The sequence below is a fragment of the Myotis yumanensis genome, unplaced genomic scaffold, assembly GCF_028538775.1.
Source record: "Myotis yumanensis isolate MYYU_CA2020_CCGP unplaced genomic scaffold, mMyoYum1.0.hap1 SCAF_7, whole genome shotgun sequence".
Taxonomy (NCBI): Eukaryota; Metazoa; Chordata; class Mammalia; order Chiroptera; family Vespertilionidae; genus Myotis; species Myotis yumanensis.
The window spans coordinates 65,046,328-65,072,224 of record NW_027223758.1 but is presented as its reverse complement, the minus strand read 5'-3'; the positions used below and the strand labels follow the sequence as shown (position 1 = coordinate 65,072,224).

Here is a 25,897-nt window from a genome sequence, read left to right as displayed (position 1 = left end):
TGCCAGCGCTGCAGTCCGGGTGTCCCGCGGGGCGGCGGCGCTGGCCCTGGACCCGCCCTGGCTGCCCCGTGGCCCATACCAAAGCGCGAGGCACGGGGGTGCGAGGGCTTTCTCGCGCGGGTCGCGGGGCCACCGGGAACGCGGCGCTGGCCTGGAGGACCGCAGAGGTGGGCAAGGGCAGGTCGGCCGGCCTCGTCCAGTCTCCATCCTCCCCCCCCCCCCCCCCCCCCCCCCGCACCACATAGACACATAATCGCTGTCCACGGGAGGGTGGAGCCTAGGTGGAGGGAGCTCTGTCACCCCTTCTCCTTTTGCTGTACAAGCCAGGGATGTCCGGGACTCCCCAGGAGTCCTGCTTCCCAGGATCAGTCCCTTCCTTCCCCCAGGCCACCCTGTAGCCGGCTTTCCTCAGGTGTCTCCAGGTCCTACCTGAGTTCTGGCTCATGCAGGTCCCAGCTGGACTGAGGCAGGAGAGGTGAAGGTCTCAGTTCACATCGCCCAGGGGCAGGAGGACCCCTGTGCCTCCACAGCTGCTCCAGACGCCAGTGAGCACTCAGAACTTGCTGAGGCCCAGCTGGTGAGGCTCAGTGGTTGAGCGTCCACCTGTGAAGCAGGAGGTCACGGTTCCATTCTGGTCCTGGCAGGTTTCGGGCTTGGTCCCAGGTGGGGGGTGTGCAGGAGGCAGCCAATCAATGATTTTTTTTCTCATCATTGATGTTTCTATCTCTTTCTCCCTCTCCCTTCCTCTCAGAAATCAATACAAAAACAAACAAACAAAAACTTGCTGAAGACTCCTGGGTGTGAGGGAATGAGAGTAAAGTCCAGAAAAATAAACCAATCCAGCTAGCCCTGTGGGGTGAGGAGCCCAGGACTGTCCCCTGGGTCTTGCTGCCCAGAGGGCAGGCTAGCAGGGGACCGGAGGAGGCAGCTGTGTGCACTGGTGTGTTCCCTTGAGCTAATACCTAGCAGTAAGAGTGTGTGTGTGTGTGTGTGTGTGTGTGGGCGGGGGGGGGGGGGGCAGGGGGGATACTGCAGTAAACTCCAGTTTTTTAACTGCTCTTGAGAACTCTGGTGACTCCAAAGCCTGCTGGTACCACTTATTGGCTGTGTGAGATCAGGAAAGTCGCCCACCCTCTCTGTGTCCCACTCCCTGTACAGTGGGATAGTACTAGGACACAGCTCATTGTCTTTTGAGGACTAAATGAGATACAGGGGATGTTTGAAACAGCATCTGGCACTCAGTGACTGCCATCTAAATACAATATCTTAGTGATTATTAACTGCTACTGCCTGTTTCTGCCAAGTTACAGTGATGATATAAAAAAATTCCTTGGCTCATGACAACAACATCAAAAAGCCCTGGCCGGTGTGGCTCAGTGGCCCGCACATGGAAGGGTCTTAGGTTCGATTCCTGGTTAGGGGCACATACCTGAGTTGCCGGTTTGCTCCCAAATCTCCAAGAAATTTTAAGAAATTCCTTCTTATTACATATACTTAAGTTTTAAAGATCTATTTAAGGAAGCATATCAAGTAAATAATAGTTATTTTGGCCTAAAGATAGAGCTCCCAAGGATGATGATAGGTGTCAAATAGCAGAGGGGTCAGAAAACCAGCTCTCTGATAAAACCAGAAGCTTTGTATTATGGTTTTCCAGACAACTTGGACAGAGAGCCTTGGGGAGCATCTAACTCAGCCCTGGGCTCGCCCGAAGTCAAGGCTGCTGCTACTCTGGACCCAGAACCCAGAGATTCCGGATCACCCACACCCCCAGCAGCCCCCAGATCTAACCTACACCTGCATTCCTGACCCTTCCCTGAGTCCTAGCCCCTGGGTCCTTAGGGCGAATCTTTGCCTCCTGAACTGCCACCTCGTGGCCAAGGCTGAGAACAACATCTCAGCCCATCTCTGTCCAGAAAAATCTGTGCAGGCACTTGGCAGAGTCCCAATGATGGGTCTTGGGGTGGGAGGGTGAATATGCCCTCCGCAGCTTGCCTGGGAAAGTGCCCTCTGCAGCCTCTGTCCTCTCACAAGGGCTCATATTCATTCGTTCATTCATTCATTCATTCATTCATTCAACAGATACTGAATGCCCACTCTATGCTAAGGCACCAGTGGCAAGAACCAGGCAGATACACTCTCTGACCTCGTGGAGTTTTCAATAGAGATGGGGGGAGAGCATAGAAATAGGAGTAAATATCTAAATTATGGCAAGTGGTGTCCTGACGGGTTTGGCTCAGTGGATAGAGCGTCGACCTGCGGACTGAAGGGTCCCAGGTTCGATTCCAGTCAAGGACATGTACCTTGGTTGTGGGCACATCCCCAGTAGGGGGTGTGCAGGAGGCAGCTGATCGATGTATCTCTCTCATCAATGTTTCTAAACTCTCTATCCCTCTCCCTTCTTCTCTGTAAAAAAATCAATAAAATATATTTTTAAAAAATAAACTATGGCAGATGGTAAATGGTGCAGAATAGAGGGATGGGAAGTGTGTGCCACAAGGGTGGTAGTGGCAGGCCTCAGGGAGACATGACATTGAGCAGGGATGGGAATCAGGTGAGGAGGACCGCGCAGGTATGGCGGCAGGGAGGAGAAGCTTCCCCGGCAGAGTAAAGGCCCTAACGGGGATCCTGATGCAGTGATCCAGTTGCTGTTGCTAAGTAACAAACTGCCCTAAAACTTAGCAGCTTAACCAAACCATTGACATTTTGCTCACAATTTTGAGGGTCAGGAATTGGGGAAGGGGCTCAGTTGGGTGCTTCCCACTAGGGGTCTCCTGCTCATCTGAAGGGCCGCTGGGCCTGGGGATCTGGAGGGCGGCCCCGCTGGCTTTCCTGGAGGCTCCCTTTCACACGGAGCTCAGTGGGCGGGGACCTGAGTAGCCTGGGGTCCTGAGTGCCTGGGGTTGGCTTGCAGTGCCTGCCTGCCTCTCTTTACTCCTTACTAGTTTTAAGTTTTTATTTATTTGGTTTATCCGAGGATTAAACTTTAAGAACACCAGAGGTTTGTTTTTCTTTTTAGTTGAGGGGCTATTCACATAACAAAGTGAATCACTTTAAAGTGTGCAATTCAGTGGCATTTAGTACATTGACAATGTTGGAAAACACCAGAGTCTTTCCCTCCCATTTCTCGCCAGTTCCTGTGTATCCCTCAGAGATTTTAATTTCCTTAAAATTTCTTTCCTTTACATTTAGTCCTACATACATTACTGTGTTCCTTGCTTTTTTGATAGTGGCAGCAATGAGAAAAATAACAGTATTTTATTCTCATCTGGTGCTTATTCTGTGCCAGGCACTATTGCAAGATCTTCGCATGTATTATCTCATTTAATCCTCAGATGCATCTCATGAAGCAGGAATTGTTACTGCTTTTGGTTTACAGATGAGGAATCCGAGGCACAGACAGGCTAAGTAACTTACCCAAGTACACACAAGCTAGTAAGTGGTATAGCCAGGGTTTGAACTTCCTTGTTGGCCATATTTAACATCTGTAAGATCCTCATTCTTTGAAAGAGCTTCTACAATTAAAAAAAATAAACTCTTTATTTGGGGACACATAGTTTAACATGAAGTTGTTAGAAAGAAAACAGAGACCCCATGTGCCCTGTTCCCCCAGTGATAACCTCTTGCAGACCATATAGTGCAGTGTCACAGCCAGGTCACTGGCATTGACATAACCCACTCATCTTATTCAATACAATGCTTAAATTTTTAAAATTGGTTGCAAACATTTAAAAGTCATGAGATTTCACAAAAACGGTTAGATTTTTGGCTTCTCTTGAGCCATCAGATGAAGAAGCCCCTTCCAGAAGCAAGTCCTGAGGGGAGTTTCAGGACAGCTCATTAGTCTGGTCAGGGAGTGGGGTGTGGGGTGGGGAAGGGAAAGCCACCATCCAAGGGTGTGGTACTGGGAGGGGGGACGCAACTCAGCCCAGTCCTGCTGGGAGACTGGGGACAGTGCAGAACACTCCCCAGATTTATTTTCCACCCACTTACACACCCGGGGAGAGCGGAGGGAGCTGGGGTGTTTATCCAGTAATGTCCCCTCTCTCCTGTCGCTTCTCTAGCCTTTCCAGCCCACCTCTGAGCTGGATGAACATGCCCTAAGCCACCAGAAGCAGCCCTCCAGCTGAGAGAGGCAGGTGCTGGCTGTCACGTTGTGTGCCGTGCATGCCCTGAGGGGTGGAGGGGTGGGGTGGGAGGCAGTGTCTACAAAAGAACTGCTGCTTCCAGGACAGCCGCGGTGCCTGATGCTCAGTCAGTCCTGCTTGAAAGATAGAGCGAATGGATGAATGCTGGAAAGCAAACGAAAGCACATTTCTGCTTGCTGGCTCTTCCAAGCAGCCTGAGGACCCCAACAACAGCCTGCTCACCCCGCCAGCCAGAGCCAGATCTTTGAGTTCCGAGGGTTTAAGTCCTAGCTCCACCCATGACTAGCTGGGTGGCCTTGGGCAAGCCCTACCACCTCTCTAGACCTCAGTTTCCACATCCATTAAACGGGACAGCAAAGCCCACAGGCCCTGAGAGTGCGAAGTGAACTGGCTGTGAACTGGCTCACCTGTGTGCTCAGAGAGCTGCTGTTCTTTGCACCTTTCAGTGTAGGCTCTGCGCTGGGTGCTTGCATAACCATCGGTGACTCCTGCGGCCTGAGTGGTTAATTACCACCCACTTGCGTAGATTGGGACACGTCCCAAGGCCACAGGGCTGGTTAGGAGCTGAGCTGGGTTCACAGGACCACCAGGATTAGACGGCAGTCACTTTCTGGCTGTGTGAGTGAGACCAGGCCTCAGTTTCCCACCTATAGCACAGCGCTAAGGAGGAGCATTTTCTCGCAGTCGTCAATGGGACTGGGGATGAGGGCAGGCCCTTCACAGAGCTTTGAGAAGGGGTGAAGCAGCGTGCACTGGAACGGAAGCCGAGGAGGGTGCACCTGCTGTTGGGTGGGCTCCTGCCAGGTTTGTCACCCCCCCCCCCCCCACACACACACACAGGTGGCAGGGAGAAGGGGTAAAAAGGACACTATCTACTTTCTACACAGACCCCTCACTCGGTGCCAGGTTCAATATCAGATGGCTCCCCATCATCAAGACACAAACCCCAACATCGCCTCCCTGGAGTGACTCCCATTAGAGTCCCACCAGCCCCCAAAGTCATATCCTAAAATCACAAGCCACTCAAGCCCCACTGACTGAACCCCCACTCAGCCATCTCCCTGTATGAAGCCTGCCTCTCCCTAGACCACTGCCGCTCCCCCCTCAAGTCAGCCTCGTGGCCAGTGACTCTATGACCTACCTACCCATGGCTCCTTCCATAGGCCCGGGGCCCAATGAGGGGCTGGAGGAGGTGGCTCTGGGGCTGGAGGTTCCCTCCCAGCTGGACCTTGACTGCCCAGTCTCTCCCTGGCCTCTCCACAGAGCCAGCCTCCTCCCCAGTCTCAGCAGACATGTCTAGCCTCCAGGAGCTATGCTCTGGCCTGCCCCTGCGGCCCCTCCCAGAGAACCGGGGACGTTGGGCTGGGGTACCCCATGCCCCAGTCAGGACCCCTGGCCTCAGCCCTGCAGGGGAGCAGGTAAGAAGTTGAGCCCCATTCTTGCTGGGACTCTTTTCCCTCTGGGGGGCTTGGAGGGGGTATCCCCTACTTCCTCCTCTCTCTGCCTGGGGTCTCCAGGAGCTTCCAATGGGGGTGGCAGTGGGGTGGGGGGACCCATGCGTGGTCAGCTCCAAAACACTCTGTATCCCTCATTCTCTCCCCAGTGGCCACCCTTGGGTGTGGGATTATGCTCCCCATTTACAAGGACCCCGAGGCTCGAGGTCAGCCAGCCAGTAAGGGATGGTGCTGTGCCTGCCTCCATCCAAGGAGGATGGGGCCAGTGTGCAGTGTCCCAAACGCACGGCAGCTGAATATGTACCTTCTCGACCCAGACACGCACACACGTAACTTCAACGTTCTCCTCTGTAGTAGGTCAGCTCTTGTTTTATGTGGGGACTCCCTCCCCCCAAATCTTCAGATGAATTTTCAGCTTCCTGGCTAGAACCCTAGGGAGGGCGCGTGGGAATGGGGGGATGGCGCGGGGGGGGGCGGGGGGGGGGGGGGTCCTCGTGAGAACAGGTCGGGAGGCCAGGCACCCTGCTAGGCCTCCCACAGTCCCTCCAGCCAGCACCTCAGGCAAGTCACTGAGTGTCTGGGAGCCTGCTTGTCGCCTCTGTAAGCTGGGGGTGAAAATAATTACACCACAGGGGGTGGAGGAGGCCAGCTGACATCAAATACACGGTGTGTAAATAGTTTTCTCCTATGTTTTCTTTACTCAAGTACTTTTGGAACACTGGGGGGGAAAGTAGAAAATACTAAGCACGAAGATTAAGAGAGGAATCGCACCACCCCGTCGGGGATAAGGACTGCTATCCTTAGGGCGGCTGCCCCTACACTTCCTGCCAAGTGCCCCCCACAGAGGAGGAAACAGGGTGGAGAGGAAGGTGGGGGTGGACTGGGGCTGGGCACTGAGGGCCAGGCTGGGAGGACAGGTGTTGGGGAAGGGTGGGGGCGGGGAGCTCCGCCCCTCCCCACCTCCACCCCCACCCATCTCATCCATGGCCTATCTGGCCCGGCTCAGTGAGGTCAAAGCAAGGGTTCATGTTTTCTCCCACTCAGTCACCTCCCTGCTGGCCGCCAGTGCCTTCACCTTTGACCAAGAGGGCCCTAGGGCGCCACCACCTGCATCTCAGGCGACACCCGGTGGTATGTGCTGGCAGTCAGCTTCCATGGTCTCTGCCTTGAGGAGGGCACCTGGGTGCTGAGAGCAGGGGCCGCCTCAGCTTTGCCAGTGTCCCTTGCCATTTGCTTGAAAGTCACGAAGCCCTTGGAGTGGGGCGACTTGCTGGTCCGGGCAGTTTGAGCCGTTGAAGCGGCTACATCTCCGGTCCGGGTGTCAGGGTGAGCCAGCCTTCAGCTGGTGCCTGTGAAACAATAAGAAATCATGTGTATTTATCTCTGTCCCTCACCCCCACTTCTAATGTTTGATTTTAGATCCCAGTTCCTGACACAGAGCTCCTAACGCAGTTGGAATTCCTAGGGATAGGAGCTGGGAGCGTCTTTTGTTCTAAGGAGGTGGGCTCCTGGATGCGGTCAGGTCACCAGAAAGACCAATCCATGATGAGAAAGGCTTGGAACTTCAGCTCTGCCCCACATACTCCAGTGAGGAGAGGGGCTGGAGAATGAATTAATCACTACTCAGGCTGAAGCCTCCATAAGACGCCCTCTGTGGGGAGTGGGTGGGGTTTGGAGAGGGCTCTGGAGCTCCGAAACCCTTCCCAGACCTTACCCTTTGTATCGTTCCATCATCCGTATCCATTATCACTTCCTTTATTACATAGCAAACCAGTAAGCAGTGTTTTCCTGAGTTCTGTGAATCACTCTAGCAAATTATCAAACCCTTTGGGGGGGTGGGGTGGAAACCTGATCTATGGCTGGTCGCTCAGAAGGGAGGTGACAGCCGGGACTTGCGATTGGCACCTGAAGTGTGTGTGTGTGTGTGTGTATGTGGCGGGGGCGGGGGGGCAGTCATGTGGGCTTCAGTCCTCAACCCGTGGGGCCTGTGCGGACTCCAGGGAGACAGTGTCAGAGCTGAGTTGAATTGGAGGACACCCGCAGGTGTCAGAGACTTGGTCAGTGCAGAAACTGGCCCATCGGTCCCGTCACAGCGAGCTCTGTGTCAGACCTGTGGCTCCGGGGGTGGGGGAGGGGGGGGGGGGAGAAGCTGGCAGTGTTCTTCTAGGCTAGTGGTTCTCAACCTGTGGGTAGCGACCCCTTTGGGGGTCGAACGACCCTTTCACAGGGGTCGCCTAAGACCATCGGAAAACACATATGTAATTACATATTGTTTTTGTGATTAATCACTATGCTTTAATTATGTTCAATTTGTAACAATGAAAAGACATCCTGCATATCAGATATTTACATTACGATTCATAACAGAATCAAAATTACAGTTATGAAGTAGCAATGAAAATAATTGTATGGTTGGGGGTCACCACAACATGAGGAACTGTATTAAAGGGTCGCGGCATTAGGAAGGTTGAGAACCACTGTTCTAGGCGGTTCCCAAGCCCAGTACCAGCTTCCCCAGAAGCTCACGTTATGCCTTTCCTTTGGCTGTTTTCTATATTTTTATTTAAATGTGTTTTTTGACGTTTGACATAAACTTTGAACGGTGATTTGTGAGATAAGCAAGTGGAATATTGTAAAAGTATAAGTTCCCCACTTCACTTCCCTCAGTCACCCCTTTTTTGGTGTATCTTTTCAGCCACATGTTATGTACATATATGGTGGTGTGGGCCTTGAAAAATACAGTGGAAGCATTCTATACATGCTAGTTGTTGGTGGTGGGTTGTGCTTTTTTTTTGATTGTTCATTATTGGTGTGTTTAAGTCCGTATTTTTTAAACTGTTTAGTAATATTTCATTTGGATGATTTACTCTTTGCTCCCCTTTAAGTAGATTTCTCTATTTAAATACAGAGTGTGCTCTGTGTATGACACTTTAGCCACCGTATTCTCCGCATGAGCACAGGACAACTTCTTCAGTGCAGAGGAAAAGGTAGTCATAGACTGTGACCAGTCCCTCTGTTTGAAATGTCTCCAGCGTCCCCCCTTTGCCACGTGTGATTTCTCTTACTGACCTTATCCCCGCATTCTGCCCTCTCTGAATGGGCTCTGCTGGGAATCAGACACCAGTTCCAAAGACCTCACACTTGCATCCGGGTTCCCATCACTAATACACTATCCTGAGCTTCTTGGGTGTGGGGCTTTGTTGGGCTCATTTCTGCATCTTTGGTGACACCAAATGTTTGTTGAATGTGTGGACAAGAGTATATACCTAGTGCCCAAACCAACATCATACAAGGGTCCAGCAGGCAGGAGAAACATAGTAGGGCCTCTTGGAGGAGGTGGTCTTGGCAACGTAGGCAAGGTTCTTAGACTGGAAAATCTGAGATGACCATTTGGAGACAAAGGGAGGCAGTGAGTGAAGACGCAGCAGGGACTGGCTTTCTTAGAGTATATTAGGGGTAGAGGAGGCCGGTGTAAGCCTGACTGGGTGCAGAGCTTGGAGAGCCAGGCCCAGCCTGATTACAGAGGACCCTGAATGCCAAGAATAGTGTGGATTTCATCAGATGAGTAATGGGGAGCCCATGAAGGTTCCTGAGTGGGGAAATGGCCTGCTGCTTAGCAATACTCTTCTAGAGAGTATAGAGTTTCTACAGAGTGCCCAGAGGGGCAGGTGGGCTGAGGAAACATTGGCAGCATGGAGGGCCATGAGTGTGGGAGATGAGCATTTGATAGCTGGGACTCACACAGCACACATGTGTATCAGTCAGGGTGCTAGGCGTGTCTGTTCAGTTAGTCCCCAACACGCCCGATGAGGTGTATGCGGTCATTGCACTCATTTTGCAGAGAGGGATCGGAAGGTCAGAAAGGGGACACATGCACGTGCTGTATAGCAGATGCCCTGGTGCCGCCTGAGGTGTGGAGAGCAGCCCCGGCCTGTGGCAGGACCTCGGACAACTCATACAACCTTTCTGAACACCGTTCTGTCATCTTTATGCTGAGAACTGCTCCCCGTCAGACACGTGGAGTATTGGATCCGGACCAGCAAACAGAGCTGCTTCTTTTTAAAAATTTTCACTCAACAAATAATTATCACCTGCTTGTTATGTAACTCTAGACACAGGGGATAAAGTTATTGAACAAAAATGGAATAGAAGACAACTTTCCTAAACTAAGGACAAACATGAAATTGCAGATAAAAAGACATAGGTTATCCTTGGAAGTAAAAAACTGATGTAGAATAGTTGACATGAAGACAAGTCTAGGCTAAATTACAGAATAACAAAAAATTCAATGGTGATAAAATGGAAATCTTATACAAGGGGGAAATAGGCAAGTAATTTTTGTGCTGCATTTAGGATTCGGGAAACTGCCAGAATCCCCTTTGTGTTAATGGTACACGTGCACGAACACTCCATTTCAGAACAGATTGAATTTCGCACCGTCTTTAAATACGTATCATAGAATGGCTGAGTCATTTCTATCAACGGACACAATTTAAAAGTCATTCATTTTGACAGGAACCTTTGTTGTGTTTTTGAGTGATGTGGTTATCTGGACAACGTTGCAGAAGCATTTGACGCAGTGAAACGGGGCCTTCGTTACCTAGCGCCTTAGTGAAATACCCCGTTTAGCCCCAGTAATGAAGCCTGCACGTCTGTGAGGACAGTGACTACAGTGGTTTCAGGCTGCAGCTGCCCCTTAGCAGGTTATGAAGTCAGGGAAGGGGGTTGCAACCAATATTCATTATAGAATGAAATAAAAGAAGTTAGAATAGGATAGAATATTAGGACCCTTGTAGTAAGGTTAAGTCTTGTTTGGAGTATGTGTGGCGTGTGGAGTATTTGTGGTTTGTGTGTGTGTGTGTGTGTGTGTGTGTGTGTGTAATATTACTTGCGTTTGAAACTTTTTTCTTAATGCCCATGTTCTCTGGAAAGCTATGATTAGAAGCAAACAAACAACCTTTGTGCCGATGTGTAAACGCCCAGAAAGTAGCCCAAACCCCACGTGCACAGGTGAGGGCATGGGCCTGACCTACAAGGGTAGCCGCTGTCCTGACTCCTCACAGCATTCCTTAGCCACACCTGCTCTTGAACTGTGTGCGAGGAGTTAGGGCCTATTAGGCAGTACTGTACATCCCTTTTGTGTCTCAACACAGCTCGAGATTCATCCTGGCGGCTGCATGTCCTTGTGCATTGTTCATCCTCCTTGCTGTCCTGTAGTGGTTCCCAAAGTGGGGTCCCCTGACCAGCAGCAGCATCTGGCAACTTGCCAGAAGTGCAAACAGAGCCTTTGGGGATGGGCCCAGCGCTCTGAGTGACCTGAAGCCTGCAGGCCTTGACAGACTCCTGGGGGGGCCCCTTCTTAGCCACGGTTCTAAAGGGAGAGACTCATATTTCTGACCAGCTTTTGTTTTCCAAGAGAGAAGGGATTGGGTGCTTTTATTCGATGTGAAAATTAAATGAGGGAATGTCTCTGCAACCCCTTTCCAGATTCCCAAACTCCCTAAATTGGCATTTTCTTCCCTGCCTGCTCTTGCCCTCTGCTCCCTCCTGAATTGTCCCTCTCCTTCTCTCCCTCCCACCCCACCCGCCCCTCCGGCCCCAGGGACACCTGTGTGATTCACTGCCCAGGGCACACTGGACATGCTGTCCTTCCTTTCCCAGGCCTCTGCCCTTGGCCTCCAGGGCATCTGTGCTCCTGGCTGGGTTCCCAGCTCTCCGTCTTCCTGGCTGGTACTTCTGCCCCTGCCCGAATGCTGGTGTCCTCCCAATTCCAGGCCCTTGTTTCTTCTCCTGTCACCTCTGCCTTCAGGTGTCAAAAGCACCTGTCTTCTCAGTCCCTACCACCTCTCCCCTCAACAAACATGTGTTGAACGAATGAGTAAAGAAATTTACCACATCCAGCTCATCTCCTTTCACCTCAAAGTGTTTGTTCTCCAGGTCCTTGTGTTAGAGGCACCTCTCAGACACCAGAGAGGTGTTATCGGCAGCCCCCCAGCCCCGAGTTGGAGGGAGAGGGCTGTCCACAACCTCAATTCTTGTCTTCTCATATAAATGGATTTAAATGAGAGAACTCCAGATGACTGCAGTGTGATGAAGCCAATTTTATTAAAGCAATTAAAGCACGCACCTTTATTTACAAAGCAAGGCAAGCAAACTGCCAATTTGATCTTGTCAAGCCTTGAGACTGCTGGCTTTTCTGCCTAGGGAGTAAAACTGCCCTTTCCCCTTCCTCTCCCCATCTCCTTTCCTGCATTCTCTGGTGCCCACCACCCACTTCTTCCCCTAGCTGGCCCTGAGGGTGGCTTTTAACCATTGCTCTCAAGCGTCCTTGGTTGGGGGAAGATAATGGCTTGTTAGTTACAAGCCAGCTGCAAATTGCCCACACCGGGCTTGTTTTAACTTTCCTGTCTCAGTTTCCCTATTCCACTTGCCTGGAATTTTCCCAGCGTTCCACTGCCCTGTAACAATCGGAGGAATAAATGGCCTCGGTGTTCAGCCAGACACCCCGATGTCACCTAGTGTCCTCCCCTACTTCGCCTGCCTCCACATTCAGGCTCCAGTCTGGGTGTTCTAAGGAAGAGCTGTGAGATGGGTCTGCCAGGGCTCTGGTCCTCCTTGAGCTTAGCAAGACAGATTGTAAGCAAGGAAAGAAACAAACACATTATCGAGTGTCCGACAGTGCAAAGCTACAGAAGGAAACAAAGGCGGGAAGAAAGGCTGGGAATCAAGAAGGCCTCTGAGTAGGGGCTTCTGAACTGAAACCGGAATGAAGGAAGGGACCCTCCAAGAGAAAGCAGAGTGGTGACGGGGTTTAGGCAGAGGAGGGTAGGTGCAAAGGCCCTGGGGCAGAACCAGCAGCATCAGGGCTCTCTGGAGAAGAGTGATAGGGCTGGTGGGAGTAGGGGAGTTTGGGCTGCTTGCCCTCGTTGGATAAGGAGCCCTGAGAAGGTTTCTCCTGTTTCTGGCTAGGCTCTGTCCTGGCAGGATCTCTGTCCCAGAGCGGCAGGTGTAGCCTGAGGCTACCTGGAAGCTGCACTAGTGGAGAGTACTTCTCTACACTCATACCAGGTGTGGGGAGCAGCTACAGTGTTTGGACAGGTTCAAGCCTCGGACTAATGAGAGGGCACCGTCCTCTCATTGCCACGTGCAAGTCCCAGCTTGGAGGGCAGGGCCCTCCCAGCACAATTATAGCCAACAGCTGTAGCTGTAAGCTTGAACCTATGATCCGAACACGTGGCCCACGTGCCTGAGTGATGTGGGCTTGATAGAGTGCAGGTGCATGTAACTGAGCAGGATCGAAACCCAAGAGAATGTTGTAAACATCTTGACCATGCCCTTACTTTGCCTCGTGGAATCTGGCTATAAAATAAAGACACGGCTTGTCTTCTGTGGCGCTGTCTCTCTATCAGAGAAGCAGCGTCCCACCGAGACCCAGCTTTTTTTCTCTTGTCTGTCTTTTCTCAATCCTTCACTGCCCACACTCAGGGTCACCCTTGGCCGTGCTGGCGAGGCACAACCAGGAACCTATGGGCTCCTGTCAGGTCTATTCTCACTCCCCTTGATTCTGCATCTCCCACTGTGACCACAAGGGAAGAACCCTGTCTGGTCCTTGCATGGAATTAGCAGCCTGGTCCCTTGTAAGCAAGACTCTTCTTGGAAAGGCTTCATGTGGGAGGTGACATTGTAGATGGGCCCAGGGTGACAACTAGGCAGTCTTGGGGTGGGACCATAGTTTTCTGAGTGGATTGGGGCAAATCCAGATTAGGGGGGAGAGGAAGGGGATGGCTCATCATGGGAGCCTCAGGGTGCTCAGCCCGGAGCCCCTGCCCCTGATGCCCCTCACCACTCTCCTCCTCTAGTTGGCACTAAGGAATGCCCTGCGCTACTTCCCCCCGGACGTCCAGAAGCTGCTGGCCCCTGAGTTTGCCCAGGAGCTGCGACTCTATGGGCACATCTATATGTACCGGTTCTCCCCCCGCATTGAAATGAGGTGAGTGCTGGTGGGCGGAAAGAGGGATCGTGCTGGAGGTCAGGAACCCCAGAGAGTCAGCAGGGAAGGGGAAATGGAGGCTGTCCACACGAGGAGGCCCATGGGCTTGGTGTGCTGAGTCGATGCCCCTCACACAGAGAGAGGGGGTGGCAGTGTTGGCATCTGTGGGGGTCTGCAGCCTAGAGCTGGCTGAAGCCCCCAAGACTGACCAGAAGATGGGTCTCTCTGGTCCACTGTCCTGGCAGTCAGTCCTGGGTAAGTCTGGACCCAAACTGTATACAAAATGCTCTTTTAAGCCCCATGTTTTGTTGTCTTGCCAGAGGCATGGAGAGGCGTAGAGGGTGGCTCTGCCAGTGTCTTCTGACAGCTCAGGCCTCCCATAGGGCTCACAAGCTGACTTGTCCCTGGCACTGGAGGCCTTGTGAAGCCACGGGTGCTGGGCCTCACCCCACATTGCACAGGGGGGAGGACCTGCCTATCACAGCTCCCAGGTGCTGCTGCCCCGCCCTGGTATCCCACTGAGCATCCTGTTCTTGGATAGGCCCCAAACCCAGACTTGTCTGGGACCACCCCAGGGAATGGCATGAACCCCAAAAAGCAGGAACCACGCCTCTTCATTCCTGCTGTGGCCCGCTGCCTGGCACCTGCTCTAGAATTGGTGCCCAGGAGCACAGGTGGTGCCCAGGAAAGAAGGAAAGAATAAATGGCACCCAGAGCAGCGGCTTCTGGAAAGCAGACATCAGCTTTGCTTCCAAGTTAGCATTCTCCTGGTGGGAGCCTGCGAGAAGGGAGGAAGGGCAGCCTAGGGTGGGTGGGGGCCAAACTCCCCACACCTGGAAGGCTGGGGGGCGCAAAGCAGGAGGCGGGCACCAGAGCCGGTTGGCCTTGGTTCCTGTTGGGAACCCAGCCGACTTCTGCAGCAGGGTGTGGGGTCTCACTGTGCACACCTGTGCCCTCCCACCGTCACCCCTAGCACCTGGACTCCCTTGCAGGGCCTACCCAGTGCAGCAGTACCCCTGCCGGACGAAAGCTGCAGCAGCCATCATGCACATGATCATGAACAACCTGGACCCTGCTGTGGCCCAGGTAACCCCAGGGGCGCCGAAGCGGGGACAGCGCTGTCCAGTCGAGCTGTAACCTGAGACACACATGCAATACATTTAAGCTCTTTATTTAGAAATAATGATAGAGTTCCCAGACAGTTAAAATAAAGACACGGCTTGTAGTCCGTGTTGTTAAAATAGTGCTGAGAGGACCTCGTATCCTTCTCCTAGTGTCCCCACCCCCACCCCCCCTCCCCAGCACCACCACCGGGACATCAATCCTGGTGTCATAGAAACGTGTAATTTTACATATTCTAATAGCCACATGAAAAAATAAAAAGAAACAAATTTAAGACTGAATTTTGTTTATCCTGATATACCTGAAATATCATTTTAACATGTACTTAGTAAAAAAATTACTGAGCCCTAGCTGGTTTGGCTCAGTGGGTAGAGCATCGGCCTGCAGACTGAAGGGTCCCGGGTTCGATTCTGGTCAAGGTCACATGCCCGGGATGTGGGCTTGATCCCTAGTAGGGGGCATGCAGGAGGCAGCCTATCAATGATTCTCTCTCTCCCTCTCCCTTCCTCTCTGAAATCAATAAAAAATATTTTTTTAAAAAACCTGATCACAGATGGACCCCTGGCGTTGACTCCGGGATGAGTTCCCAAAGCAACCCCAGACCCAGCTCTCCCCTCACCCAGTCACAGATGGACCGATGTTCCTGCAGAGGCTGTATCCCTGGGCCTCCCCTCCGGCACCTCCCCTGACCCCCACCACTTTTTCTTAAAGGGCCATCAGCCACCTTGCCCATAGAGCCCAGTGCAGGGTGGGGGCCCTCCCTTCCCAGGCCACCATCTCAGGTGACACCATGTCTTCTCCAGTTTCCCCAGGAGCTCGTGACCTACGGAGGAAACGGACAGGTGTTCAGCAACTGGGCTCAGGTATGCTGGACGGTGAGCCTGGCCCCCAGGCCTCCCCGCCACCACACCCTCTGGTTGGAAGGAGGCTACAAACCCAGGGCTCAGGACTCGGGTCTCCACCTGCCTGATGCCTGAGATCACAGCTGGAGACACTGTGGGGATGTTGAAGGTCCGAGGGCAGAAGTGGCATTATTGCAGGCACCAAGGAGGCCTGGAGGGATGGGGCGCTGGGCAGAACCGCTGAGCCTGGGGAGCCCTCAGAGTCTGGACAGTGGCTTGGGACCACTGTGGGACCGCCACTTACAGAGCCCTCCATGCTGTGTTCTCTCCTGCAGTTCTGGCTGACGATGTCCTACTTGTCACAGATGACAGAGGAGCAGACCCTGGTCATGTACAGTGGACACCCACTGGGCCTCTTTCCGAGCAGCCCTGGAGCCCCAAGGCTGGTCATCACCAACGGGATGGTGGGTCCTGGGCAGCCTGCACGGTGCCGGCCGGGGGCCGCAGGGAGAGCCAGGTGTCCCTGACACCCACTTAGCCGTGGCTTCCAAGGGTCGGTGTTGTCCTAGCCCTTGGCTCCGCCCTCTCTTCCAGGTCATTCCCAACTACTCCTCCAGAGAAGAGTATGAGAAGCTCTTTGCCATGGGGGTTACCATGTAAGTCTCTACTTCAGTTGCTATTGTATCATTCCAGTAAATACCATACATTTCCACTTGTATTATAAAACGGTATAGCATATTAAATACTATTTTGAAAAATACAATCACAGCACTGTAGCAATTTCATATTTACATATTCCTTAGTAGTTTTTTTTAAAAGGAGACTGTATTAATGCATTTTGGGGTAATTAAAAAATGAATTTTAGGCACTCTCCCTGACTCTGTGCCTTCCCTCCCCTCCCCCCTCTGCTTCCCCCCACGCTCCTTACTCACTTACCTTCCTCACTCCCCAGCTCTAAGGGCCCTTCTTTTGACTTTATAACTCACTTCCCAAGCCAATTTCTTCTACAAATTACTTATACTTCTGTCATTTTCTAAGTAAATGTTCTCTTATTAAAAAAAGAAAAATAATCCCTGGCCAGAGTGGTTCAGTGGTTAGAGCATTGGCCTGCACACTGAAAGGTCGTGGGTTTGATTCCTGTTCAAGGGCATGTACCTGAGTTGCAGGTTCGATCCCTGGCCTCTGTGGGGGCATGTGTGGGAGATAACCAATGGATGTGTCTCTATTATATCTCCCTCTCCCTCTCCCTCTCCTTCCCTCTCTCTCCCTCTCTCTCCCTCTCTCTCCCTCTCTCTCCCTCTCTCTCTTTCCCTCCCTCTTTCTCTCCCTCTCTCTCTCCCTCTCTCTCTCCCTCTCTCTCTCCCTCTCTCTCTCCCTCTCTCTCTCTCTCTCTCCCTCTCTCTCTCCCTCTCCCTCTCTCTCTCCCTCTCTTTCTCCCTCTCTCTCTCCCTCTCCCTCCTCTCCCTTCCTTCCACTCTCTCTAAAAAATCAATGGGGGAAAAAAATCCTCGAGTGAGAATTTTTTAAAAAAGTAAATAAATATAAAAATGAATTTTAAACCATCCAACGTGGGTGGCTGGCCCTGGGCTCACTGCCCTGCTTGCCCTCTCTGTGGTCAGGTATGGCCAGATGACAGCAGGCAGTTATTGCTACATCGGTCCCCAGGGAATCGTCCACGGCACAGTGGTGAGAGACAGGGTCATGCCTGGCATCAGGGGGTGGGAGGTGGACATGCTGGGAGTGGACAGTGAGCTCCCACCCCCTTCCCTGCAGCTCACTGTACTGAACGCTGGACGGCGGTACCTGGGCGTCGAGGACCTGGCTGGGAAAGTCTTTGTCACCTCTGGACTGGGTGGAATGAGTGGGGCTCAGGCCAAAGCCTCCGTCATCGTGGGGTGCATCGGTGTGATCGCAGAGGTGAGCACCCCAGGAACGCCGAGTCCTCATCCCTGCCCACCTCGCTCCTTCCTCATTCGAGAGGCACTCACACTCACACCGGTCTCTCTCTCGCACCCTCGACAAAGCCTCCGAGGTGGGTTCCCAGGCAGCATACCCTCCTGCCTTCAAAGAGCCCATCATTTTTCGTGGTCATGCCTGTTGAAGCTGTCCCATGAACAGCTCCCCTTCCCCACTGAAGGCCTGGCCTACAGCAGGGAGATAACAAATGTCTGTGAATACACGAACATAGACTCCCCCAACGCAGACAGCTCACAGTCAGGGGGGAAAGCAAATGCGTTGCCCATCAGTGGGGGTGGGGGGGCAGCCGCTTTTTCTCAGTGGCTGTCCCAGCTTTCGTTGGTGGTGCCGAGGACAGGAAGGGAGGCGGGAAGAGGAGGTGAGTGGCTCTAAGGGAAGCCTTGGTGATATCCACCTGTGTGCTTTGCACTTAGTTGATATTAAAGCCATGACATACACAGCTGTACTTGTTAGGAGCCCATTTGGCTGCAGGTAACAGAAAACCGAGCTGCGGCAGCTCACATAAATAGGGTTTTATTTTCCTCATGTAACCAACAGTGTCAGCATTGGTTCTGCAGCCCAGTGATGTCAGGGCCAATGTATCTAGATTCTCTTGGGCTTCCCTTGTGGGTGTAAAATAGCTGCCCCAGTTTGCCCTTGCACTGTGTTATAAAAGTGGGTGATCTTCCTGGGAGGGTGACACCCACTCGTGAAGGGGACATACCCTAGGATGACTTGTGACTGGGTGGCTTTGTGTGTCATGGTCACAGGTGGATAAAGCAGCCCTCATGAAACGCCATCAGCAGGGCTGGCTGATGGAAGTGACCGACAGCTTGGACCAGTGCATTAAAAGACTCAGGTACAACTCCCGACAAGTGAGCACGGAAAGTTGGGGGCCGTGGGAAGGGCCCAGGGGCTGGGTTGCTCTGCATAGACCTGTTCAATGCCTGACATCTGGCCACGGGTGGCCACCCCATCAAGTGGCCACTCAGAGGTGGCACAGTGCGACCTTCTAAATCCTGTTTCTCACTGGTCATTACTGCTGGTGTGTACGAAACCCTGGGTTTGCATACTTGGGTGGTCAGACACTTGGTTCTAAGAGATTTTCTTTTTTTTTTTTTTTTTATATATTTTATTGATTTTTTACAGAGAGGAAGGGAGAGAGATAGAGAGTTAGAAACATCGATGAGAGAGAAACATCGATCAGCTGCCTCCTGCACATCTCCCACTGGGGATGTGCCCGCAACCCAGGTACATGCCCTTGACCGGAATCGAACCTGGGACCTTTCAGTCTGCAGGCCGACGCTCTATCCACTGAGCCAAACCGGTTTGGCGAGATTTTCAATCATCTTCTCATTTCCCATAGTTTTGCAAAGAATGTGTCTGTTTTTCTCACTGTTGTGACCTCAGTGCTTGGCCCAGAGCCTGACGCATAGTAGCTGCTCATTGAATTTGTTGGGGAAACATGAACTTTGAAAGAGGGAGCGTTGCCCTCAGTGGAGCTCCTGCAGGTTCAGTGCTTGATATTCCTTCCCAATGGCGCTGTGACTGCCTGTGCAGTGTCCGGGGGCCGGCAGCATTTCTCCTCCTGCCTGAGGACTTCGGAGGTGTTTTAGTGGGAGTGTGTGTGTGTGTGTGTGTGTGTGTGGACTGTCCTGGGCCTGCTAATCAGATGCCATTTTGGAAGCACCGTCTCCACTGATTGCTTTGCAGAACTGAGCCTGTGTGGGGAAGACGCATGGGTGCCATGGCCCTCCACCCTGGCTAGTCTATTCTGACCCAAGGGGGCTTGAATGAAAATATCCGAGAGCACACAGAATTTGAGAAATATTCCTATTTTCACGATGGGATACTATTTGACATATATCTTTCTAAAATACTAGTTTACTTTCTTAGTAACATACCCACTTGCACGTGCGCGCACACGCACACACAACTCACACACACTTCCGACCATTCTGGTATTCTTGTCAGCTCTAAATATACCTCTTGCATCTACCTTCTCCCTCTTGTCACTCACACAAAGTTTAGGCCAGCTTAATTCCTACTGCCGCACACACAGCCATTTCACATCAGTTGAACAAACTGCCTTAAGCAGCCTGTCTCATCACATTTCTGCTCCCTGAGCTGCAGAAGACACAGATGGGAATGGAGTGATGGGGCTCACGGTACCCTTCCTGGCCCTTAGGCTGAGATGCCGTCCTCCTCCTCCAGCGCCCCTCACTGCTCGCGGACCATGTGCCCTTTTCCACTTGGTTATCCTGTGCACCTGGGGGAGAGGAGCATGTCTGGCCTCCGCTGGCATCTCTCTGCCAAGCAAGGCCTTCGGTCGATCTGCATCTTTGAGTGGGTGCCACACTGCCCACTGTCCCACTTACTGTTGCTCTGTGATAGCTCTCATACCTGTGAGAGCTTTTATGCATTCAAATCTTCTGTTTCCCAAAATATACTTTCATTTTTTTGTGCTTTTATTTTTCCAAGTAATGTTTGGAATCAACGTGAGTGACTTTTTATTTGAGGATCATCTTGAGTGAATTCTAGGAAGGACCTTACTAGAATTCTAAAGCAGGAGCCCTAATTCTAAGCATTGCCTCAGTTCTCCTGTCTGGGGTAGTCAAGTCTGCTGTTTCCCTTATGGTCTGGGTCCTCAAAGTACATCCCTCACAGGTCCCTGTGTCTCAGGCCCTGCACATGCACACAATACTTTTGGTGGCCTCTTGAGTCTTCTGCATTCTAGCTATCTGGGTGGCCCTGTGTGTTGGTCGGGGTGGACAGCTGTGGGCAGGTGTGATGGGGCCATCTGTTCTGCTCTTGTGCCCTCTAGGGAAGCAAGGAAAACCAAGGAGGTGCTCAGCCTTGGTTACCATGGGAATGTGGTGGACCTGTGGTAAGTTCAGGAGTGGGAGTCAGCAGCCTTGGGGACCCCAGGTAAACCTCTCCCTCCAGCCAAGGTCCCAATGGCGGCCAGGTACTCCCGGAACACAAAGCTTCAAGCACTGGTTTGAGCTCTGCTCCCAGCTTTCATCGCCTGGGTCTTGGCCTGAGCTCACAGCAGCCTTCCCACGAGTATTCTTTAGGGGGAGTGGGGTTGGGTGTGTAGGGTTAGCCCCAGTCCCTGATTACTGGACATGTGGCTGGAAAATGTGCTACAAAGCTCTCCTGGCTGGGCCCTATACTCTGGTCCCAGATGCTGCCCTGGGCAGGTGCTGCCCGCCCTACACTGACTATCCCACATCTTCCCCAGGGAGCGCCTGGTCCAGGAATTAGACAAGACAGGGGAGCTCTTGGTAGACCTGGGGTCGGACCAGACATCCTGCCACAACCCATTCAACGGAGGGTATTACCCTGTGCAGCTCGGCTTCGCAGAGGCCCAGAGCCTCATGGCCTCCGATCCTGCCACATTCAAGAAACTGGTCCAGGAAAGGTGATGCTGGTCCCAGGGCTGCTTGGGTGTGGGGCAGGGGTGGGGGTGGGGGGTTGCACCCTGGAAGGAGCTTTTGGACTGAGTAGCTGTGGCCTCTGCTTGCTTCTCCCAGTGGTCAGCTGTGTGGCCTTGGGTGAGACCCTTAACCTCTCTGAGCCTCTGTCTCCTCCTCTGTCAGATTGGGTGGAATCAGCAGAGCTAGCTCAGCTCCATGGGATGAGGCTGGGGGTGACAGTGATGGGGCAGGGCGGGCAGAACTGACAGCTGACTGCTGGCTTGTTGCAGCCTGAGGAGGCAGGTCTCAGCCATCAACAGGCTGGCCAAGGAGAAGTTCTTCTTTTGGGACTATGGCAACGCCTTCCTCTTGGAGGCCCAGAGAGCAGGTGAGAGAAGGGAGGCTTGGTGAAGGGGCCCCATCCTCCTGGGCTGCAGTGGGCACACTCCCTTCCAGCCAGGGAGGGCCTGGCAGGTGCCTGGGAGAGGCAGGGGTCATGGCATGCAGGTTTTACTGTGCCCATGTCCGGCTTCTGGAAGTTGGTCCTGCCAGCTTGACCTCTCTGGCCTCAGTTTCTCCATTTTCCTTAAGAATATAAAGCACCATAAAGAGAGTGGTACAATGCTCCAGTATGAGCTTCATTGCAATATATATATATTGCAGCTTTATTTTTTCATAAAGGAAACTTCTTACCTTCATAGATTGTAAAGTTCAGAAGGTACAAAAGATATTCAGTGGAAAGTCTCCCTCCCAGCCCACCTCTGGCACGAGCTCTCCCCCGCACCCTGGAGTCTGTAGGCTCGGGGTGCCTGTCTGGACACCCGTGAGGCGGACACTGGCATGTGTCCATGCTGCCCTGCCCCACACCATGAGCCCATGGGCTCCAGCCGGGGTGGCACTTGCTGTCTCTTTCCTGAGAGGCCTGGCGGTGCTGCCCTTTCAGGACAGAGCCTCTGCAGTCTTTCCCGGACTCTGTGCAAACTGTCATCTGGTGGTGGCGTATGTCCTCACCTTGGGGTGGGGTCTGCCAGCCCTCAGCTCCTCCAGGGGACTGTGCGGATGCTCTGTCCACAGGAGCTGACGTGGAGAAAAAAGGCGCCGAAAGGACTGAGTTCCGCTACCCCTCCTACGTCCAGCATATTATGGGGTAAGTGATGAGGCCCCTTCAGTGTCTGGGTCCTGGACCTTCAGATCAGAAAAGCCCCTCCTCTGACCACTGCTGTGGCCCCAAGTGGCCACCACACCAGGTCATGGGGTTCCACCACAAAATGCAGGTAGAGAAACTGGAACCGTGAGAGGCCATGTACAGGGCCTCAGTGACAGGACAAGGAGGCTGCAGAGGCCCGGAGCCTCCAACCTCCAGTACCCAGGGCCCTAAATGCTGCCCATCTCATGGCCATGGCAGTGGGCCCAAGAGGGCTCTGATGGCTTGATCCACGGAGGCCAAGGCCTGCTGTCCCGTGAGCCACTGTGTCTATCTGGCTGTGCAGGGCAGGTCTGGAGAGGCCAGTGGCCCAGGACAAATAGGGAGGAGTGGGAGGTACCCAGAGGGAGAGTGGGCTTGGCTGAGGGTCAGCTTGGAGGCCAGGGCCAGGGGCAACACAGGGGGAGAAGGAAGGGCTCGGGATGCTTTTGGAAGATTCCTGGCCCTCAGTGTGGCAAAATGGGTCAGGGAGGGAGGGAGGCAAGAAGGCAAATCTCTCCTTCTCAGGTTCACTGTGGGCAGGGCAGAGCCAGAGTGGCCACACTGCAGGGGGCATCGGGGCCTTTCTGGGGAGGGAAGCAGTGGGGTCGCCCATGAGGGGCCTGTGGAGTGTGGGACCCCAGGGAGGGCTAGGCCGCTGCCTCCCTCTGCCTGGAGTTCACACAGCAAGGTCAGATCACCTCGGGCCAATTTGGCCAAGTCCCTGCATTTACTATTTCTCCTAACTATTTAGTTTTCCTTGAGGGGTTGTCAGGTTGTCTATAACAGCAATCTAAGGAATTCCTGCTTGTCTGGGTCCCAGCTCCCTGCTCCTGCAGCTGGAGGTGGTGCAGCTGTGAGGGGGAGATAGAGCTGGAGGGAGGGTGAGCGCTGAGGGGATGGAGGGGGGCTGAGGGGCAGGGAGGGGGTGGAGGAGGAAGAAGTAGTGGGGAGGGAAAGGAAGGGGTGACTCAGGGAGAGGGGTGGAAGGAGAGGGAGGGGGGTACAGGGGGAATTCAGGTAGAGGAGGAAAGAGGGTGCTGAAGGGAGGGGCTGAAGGGGAGGAAGGTGGAGGAGGAGGAAGGTGAACTGAGGGGGGCAGGAGAAGGGATGAGGGGGAGGGGCTAAAGGGAAAGAGGAGAGGGAGGGGGACTGAGGGGAAAGGGGACTGAAAGGCTGGAGGGGGCTGGAGGAGGCAGCGCCTCTGAAACCTCCTGTCCAACTAACGACTTAGGGGCTTCCAGCAATAATTCTGGACGTTGGAGCCCCTCCCCCACTTTACTACACATGCCCACGCACAATGCCCCCAACACGCACCCCAACTCATGGCCTTCACCCCCTCTCAGTCCTGGAACACATGCCAGCCCCCCTCCTTGGACCATGGCGATCCCGGCCCAGCCAGTGGGTGCAGCCAGTCTGGGAAGGCCATCGGGCGTTGTGTCCTTGCAGGGATATATTCTCCCAGGGCTTCGGGCCTTTCCGCTGGGTGTGCACATCCGGGGACCCTCAGGACCTGGCGGTCACCGATCAGCTGGCCACATCTGTGCTGGAGAAGGTCATTGCTGGTGGAGGTAAGGCTGTCAGGTTGGAGATGCCGGAGGGTCCGCCTGGCAGTGCCGGGCAGCCACCCCCAGCCCCCTCTCCTCATTCCCTGCTGGGCCCTTGTGGGCAGGGGGCACAAGGCTTCCAGTCCATGCCTGTCAGCAGTGCTTCTGGTTCCTTGTAGCTGCCGGTGCCCCTCTGAGCCTTTGGCCTTCCACATCCACAGGCCCCTGCTCATGTCATGGCAGGGCCTCCGGTGGATCTGTGGTTTTCCTGATCCTGAGCCTTGGTTCTCCATTTTCACATGGATGGGGAGGTTGTTTAAACCACAGTCCCTTCTTGTGTAGCTGATTTGACCTGCCGTTTGTCACCTGGAGAAGAGAAGGCAGTTACGTTGTCAAACATACTCAGCTGTCAGAGCTCCTGCCCCTCATTTCCCTGCAGCTTTTCTAAGGTCCAGGGGTGGCCTTCTCTCCAGTGGTTTCCTTTGGGGTTCAGTTCGGCCTTTGTTGCTGGTTTTAAATCTCCAGGGACCATTTTCACCCTGCTCTCCACATCTGAGTTCAGGGGGGTGGAGGGGATCTGGGATACAAGGATCCAGGGCTGGAGAACCAGGGTGAGGGTGGGTGGGGCCACCTATGTGGGAGGAGCTAGGCAGGGGGGAGGCCTACTGAGGTGGGAAGAGAAGTGGGGGGGGCCTTCTCTTGGGAATCATGTCAGAGGCCTCCTCACAGATGGGTGTTCAACAACCAGCCCCTCAGGAGGAAGCTGCGCTGTTGCACCTGTTGAAGGCCAAGGTCTAGAGCAGTGATGGCGAACCTTTTGAGCTCGGCGTGTCAGCATTTTGAAAAACCCCTAACTTAACTCTGGTGCCGTGTCACATATAGAAATTTTTTGATATTTGCAATCATAGTAAAACAAAGATTTATATTTTTGATATTTATTTTATATATTTAAATGCCATTTAACAAAGAAAAATCAACCAAAAAAATGAGTTCGCATGTCATAGGTTTGCCATCACTGGTCTAGATACTCTCAGGTGGCTTATTTCAAGTGGGGCTTCACTTGGAACAGTAGCAGTATTTCCACCAGGCAGGTAACCTTGAGAACATAGATCCTCCTAAAAGGTAGTAAATTAAGAAATGGTGACTTATGAACATTATCTTAATTTTTAACCAAATAGATTTTTTATTGATTTCAGAGAGGAAGAGAGAGGGAGAGAAACATCAATGATGAGAGAATCATTGATCGGCTGCCCTCTGCACACCCCCGACTGGGGATCAAGCCTGCAACCCGGGCATGTGTCGTGACCTCCTGGTTCATAGGTTGAAGCTCAGCCACTGAGCCATGCAGTCTGGGCCATTATCTTAATTTTTAATACATTTTTAAAAAGTGTAAGTTTATTTCATTGAAATTTAACGATGTCTGTGTTTCCACTGGCTCACAGAATTCCTGCAGATTTAGCAGTCTGCTCTCAGGAGCTGGGAGGAGCAGCTCCCAGGCTCCCTGGCTGCTGCCCCCCCGCCCCCCCCACGCCCCCCCGCATGCCCTTCATACTTAGCCGCTGGCCTGTCTTACTTGGATAAGCAAGCTTCCTCTCACCTCAGGGCCTTTGCACTTGCTATTCCCTCTGCCTAGAATGCTGCTTCCTCAGATCTCTATGTTGCTGGTTCCTCCTTAGCATTTAGGATGTAGCCCGACTGTCTCTTCCTGACTCACCCACCCTAGTGACGACCTCATCACACTCTTACTTTCTCACAGTCTGCAGCAGTCTTGGTTCCCAGTGCCTGGCCTGGCACTCAATAGATGTTTGTTGAAGGAATGAATATATCGGACAGTGGGCTGCACACTTCTGTGCATTAATTCACAGGACTATTTACTGCTGGTTCTGAGAATCAGATGTGGCCTAGTGTGGTGCTGCGGGGGGCGGGGGGGGGGGGATGGAGAGTCCCCCTGACCCTGCGTCGGGGCTCCAGTGCTGGGTGAATAAGTGCCTGTGCGAGCAGCCTGCGACGACAGGGAGGGCCCGGGGCTCCCGGTGCCTGTGACACACCTCCCCTCCTCTCCCTGCAGTGAACCCAGCTGTGAAGCTGCAATATATGGACAACATTCGCTGGATTCGGGAGGCTGCCAAGCACCGGCTGGTGAGGGCTTGGCCTGGTGGGGGGCAGGGGTGGGCCATGGGACTGCCCACCTGGCCAGTAGATGAGCGAGCTAAGAGGGTGCCAACATACCCGTGAGACT

At 53.1% G+C, this 25,897-nt stretch overlaps 1 protein-coding gene across 1 annotated transcript in view; it reads left to right on the top strand.

The window, feature by feature from the left end:
• Positions 1-5,437: 5,437 nt before the first annotated feature.
• Positions 5,438-25,897, top strand: part of UROC1 (urocanate hydratase 1) — a 34,938-nt gene continuing 14,478 nt past the window's right edge. Inside the window, 15 exon segments of the mRNA XM_070421579.1 lie at positions 5,438-5,563; positions 13,459-13,589; positions 14,582-14,675; positions 15,515-15,574; positions 15,889-16,017; positions 16,148-16,209; positions 17,173-17,239; positions 17,327-17,470; positions 18,280-18,368; positions 20,334-20,396; positions 20,754-20,933; positions 21,219-21,316; positions 22,003-22,075; positions 23,561-23,682; positions 25,727-25,813. Of these exon segments, the coding sequence (XP_070277680.1) occupies positions 5,438-5,563; positions 13,459-13,589; positions 14,582-14,675; positions 15,515-15,574; positions 15,889-16,017; positions 16,148-16,209; positions 17,173-17,239; positions 17,327-17,470; positions 18,280-18,368; positions 20,334-20,396; positions 20,754-20,933; positions 21,219-21,316; positions 22,003-22,075; positions 23,561-23,682; positions 25,727-25,813 (1,525 nt within the window).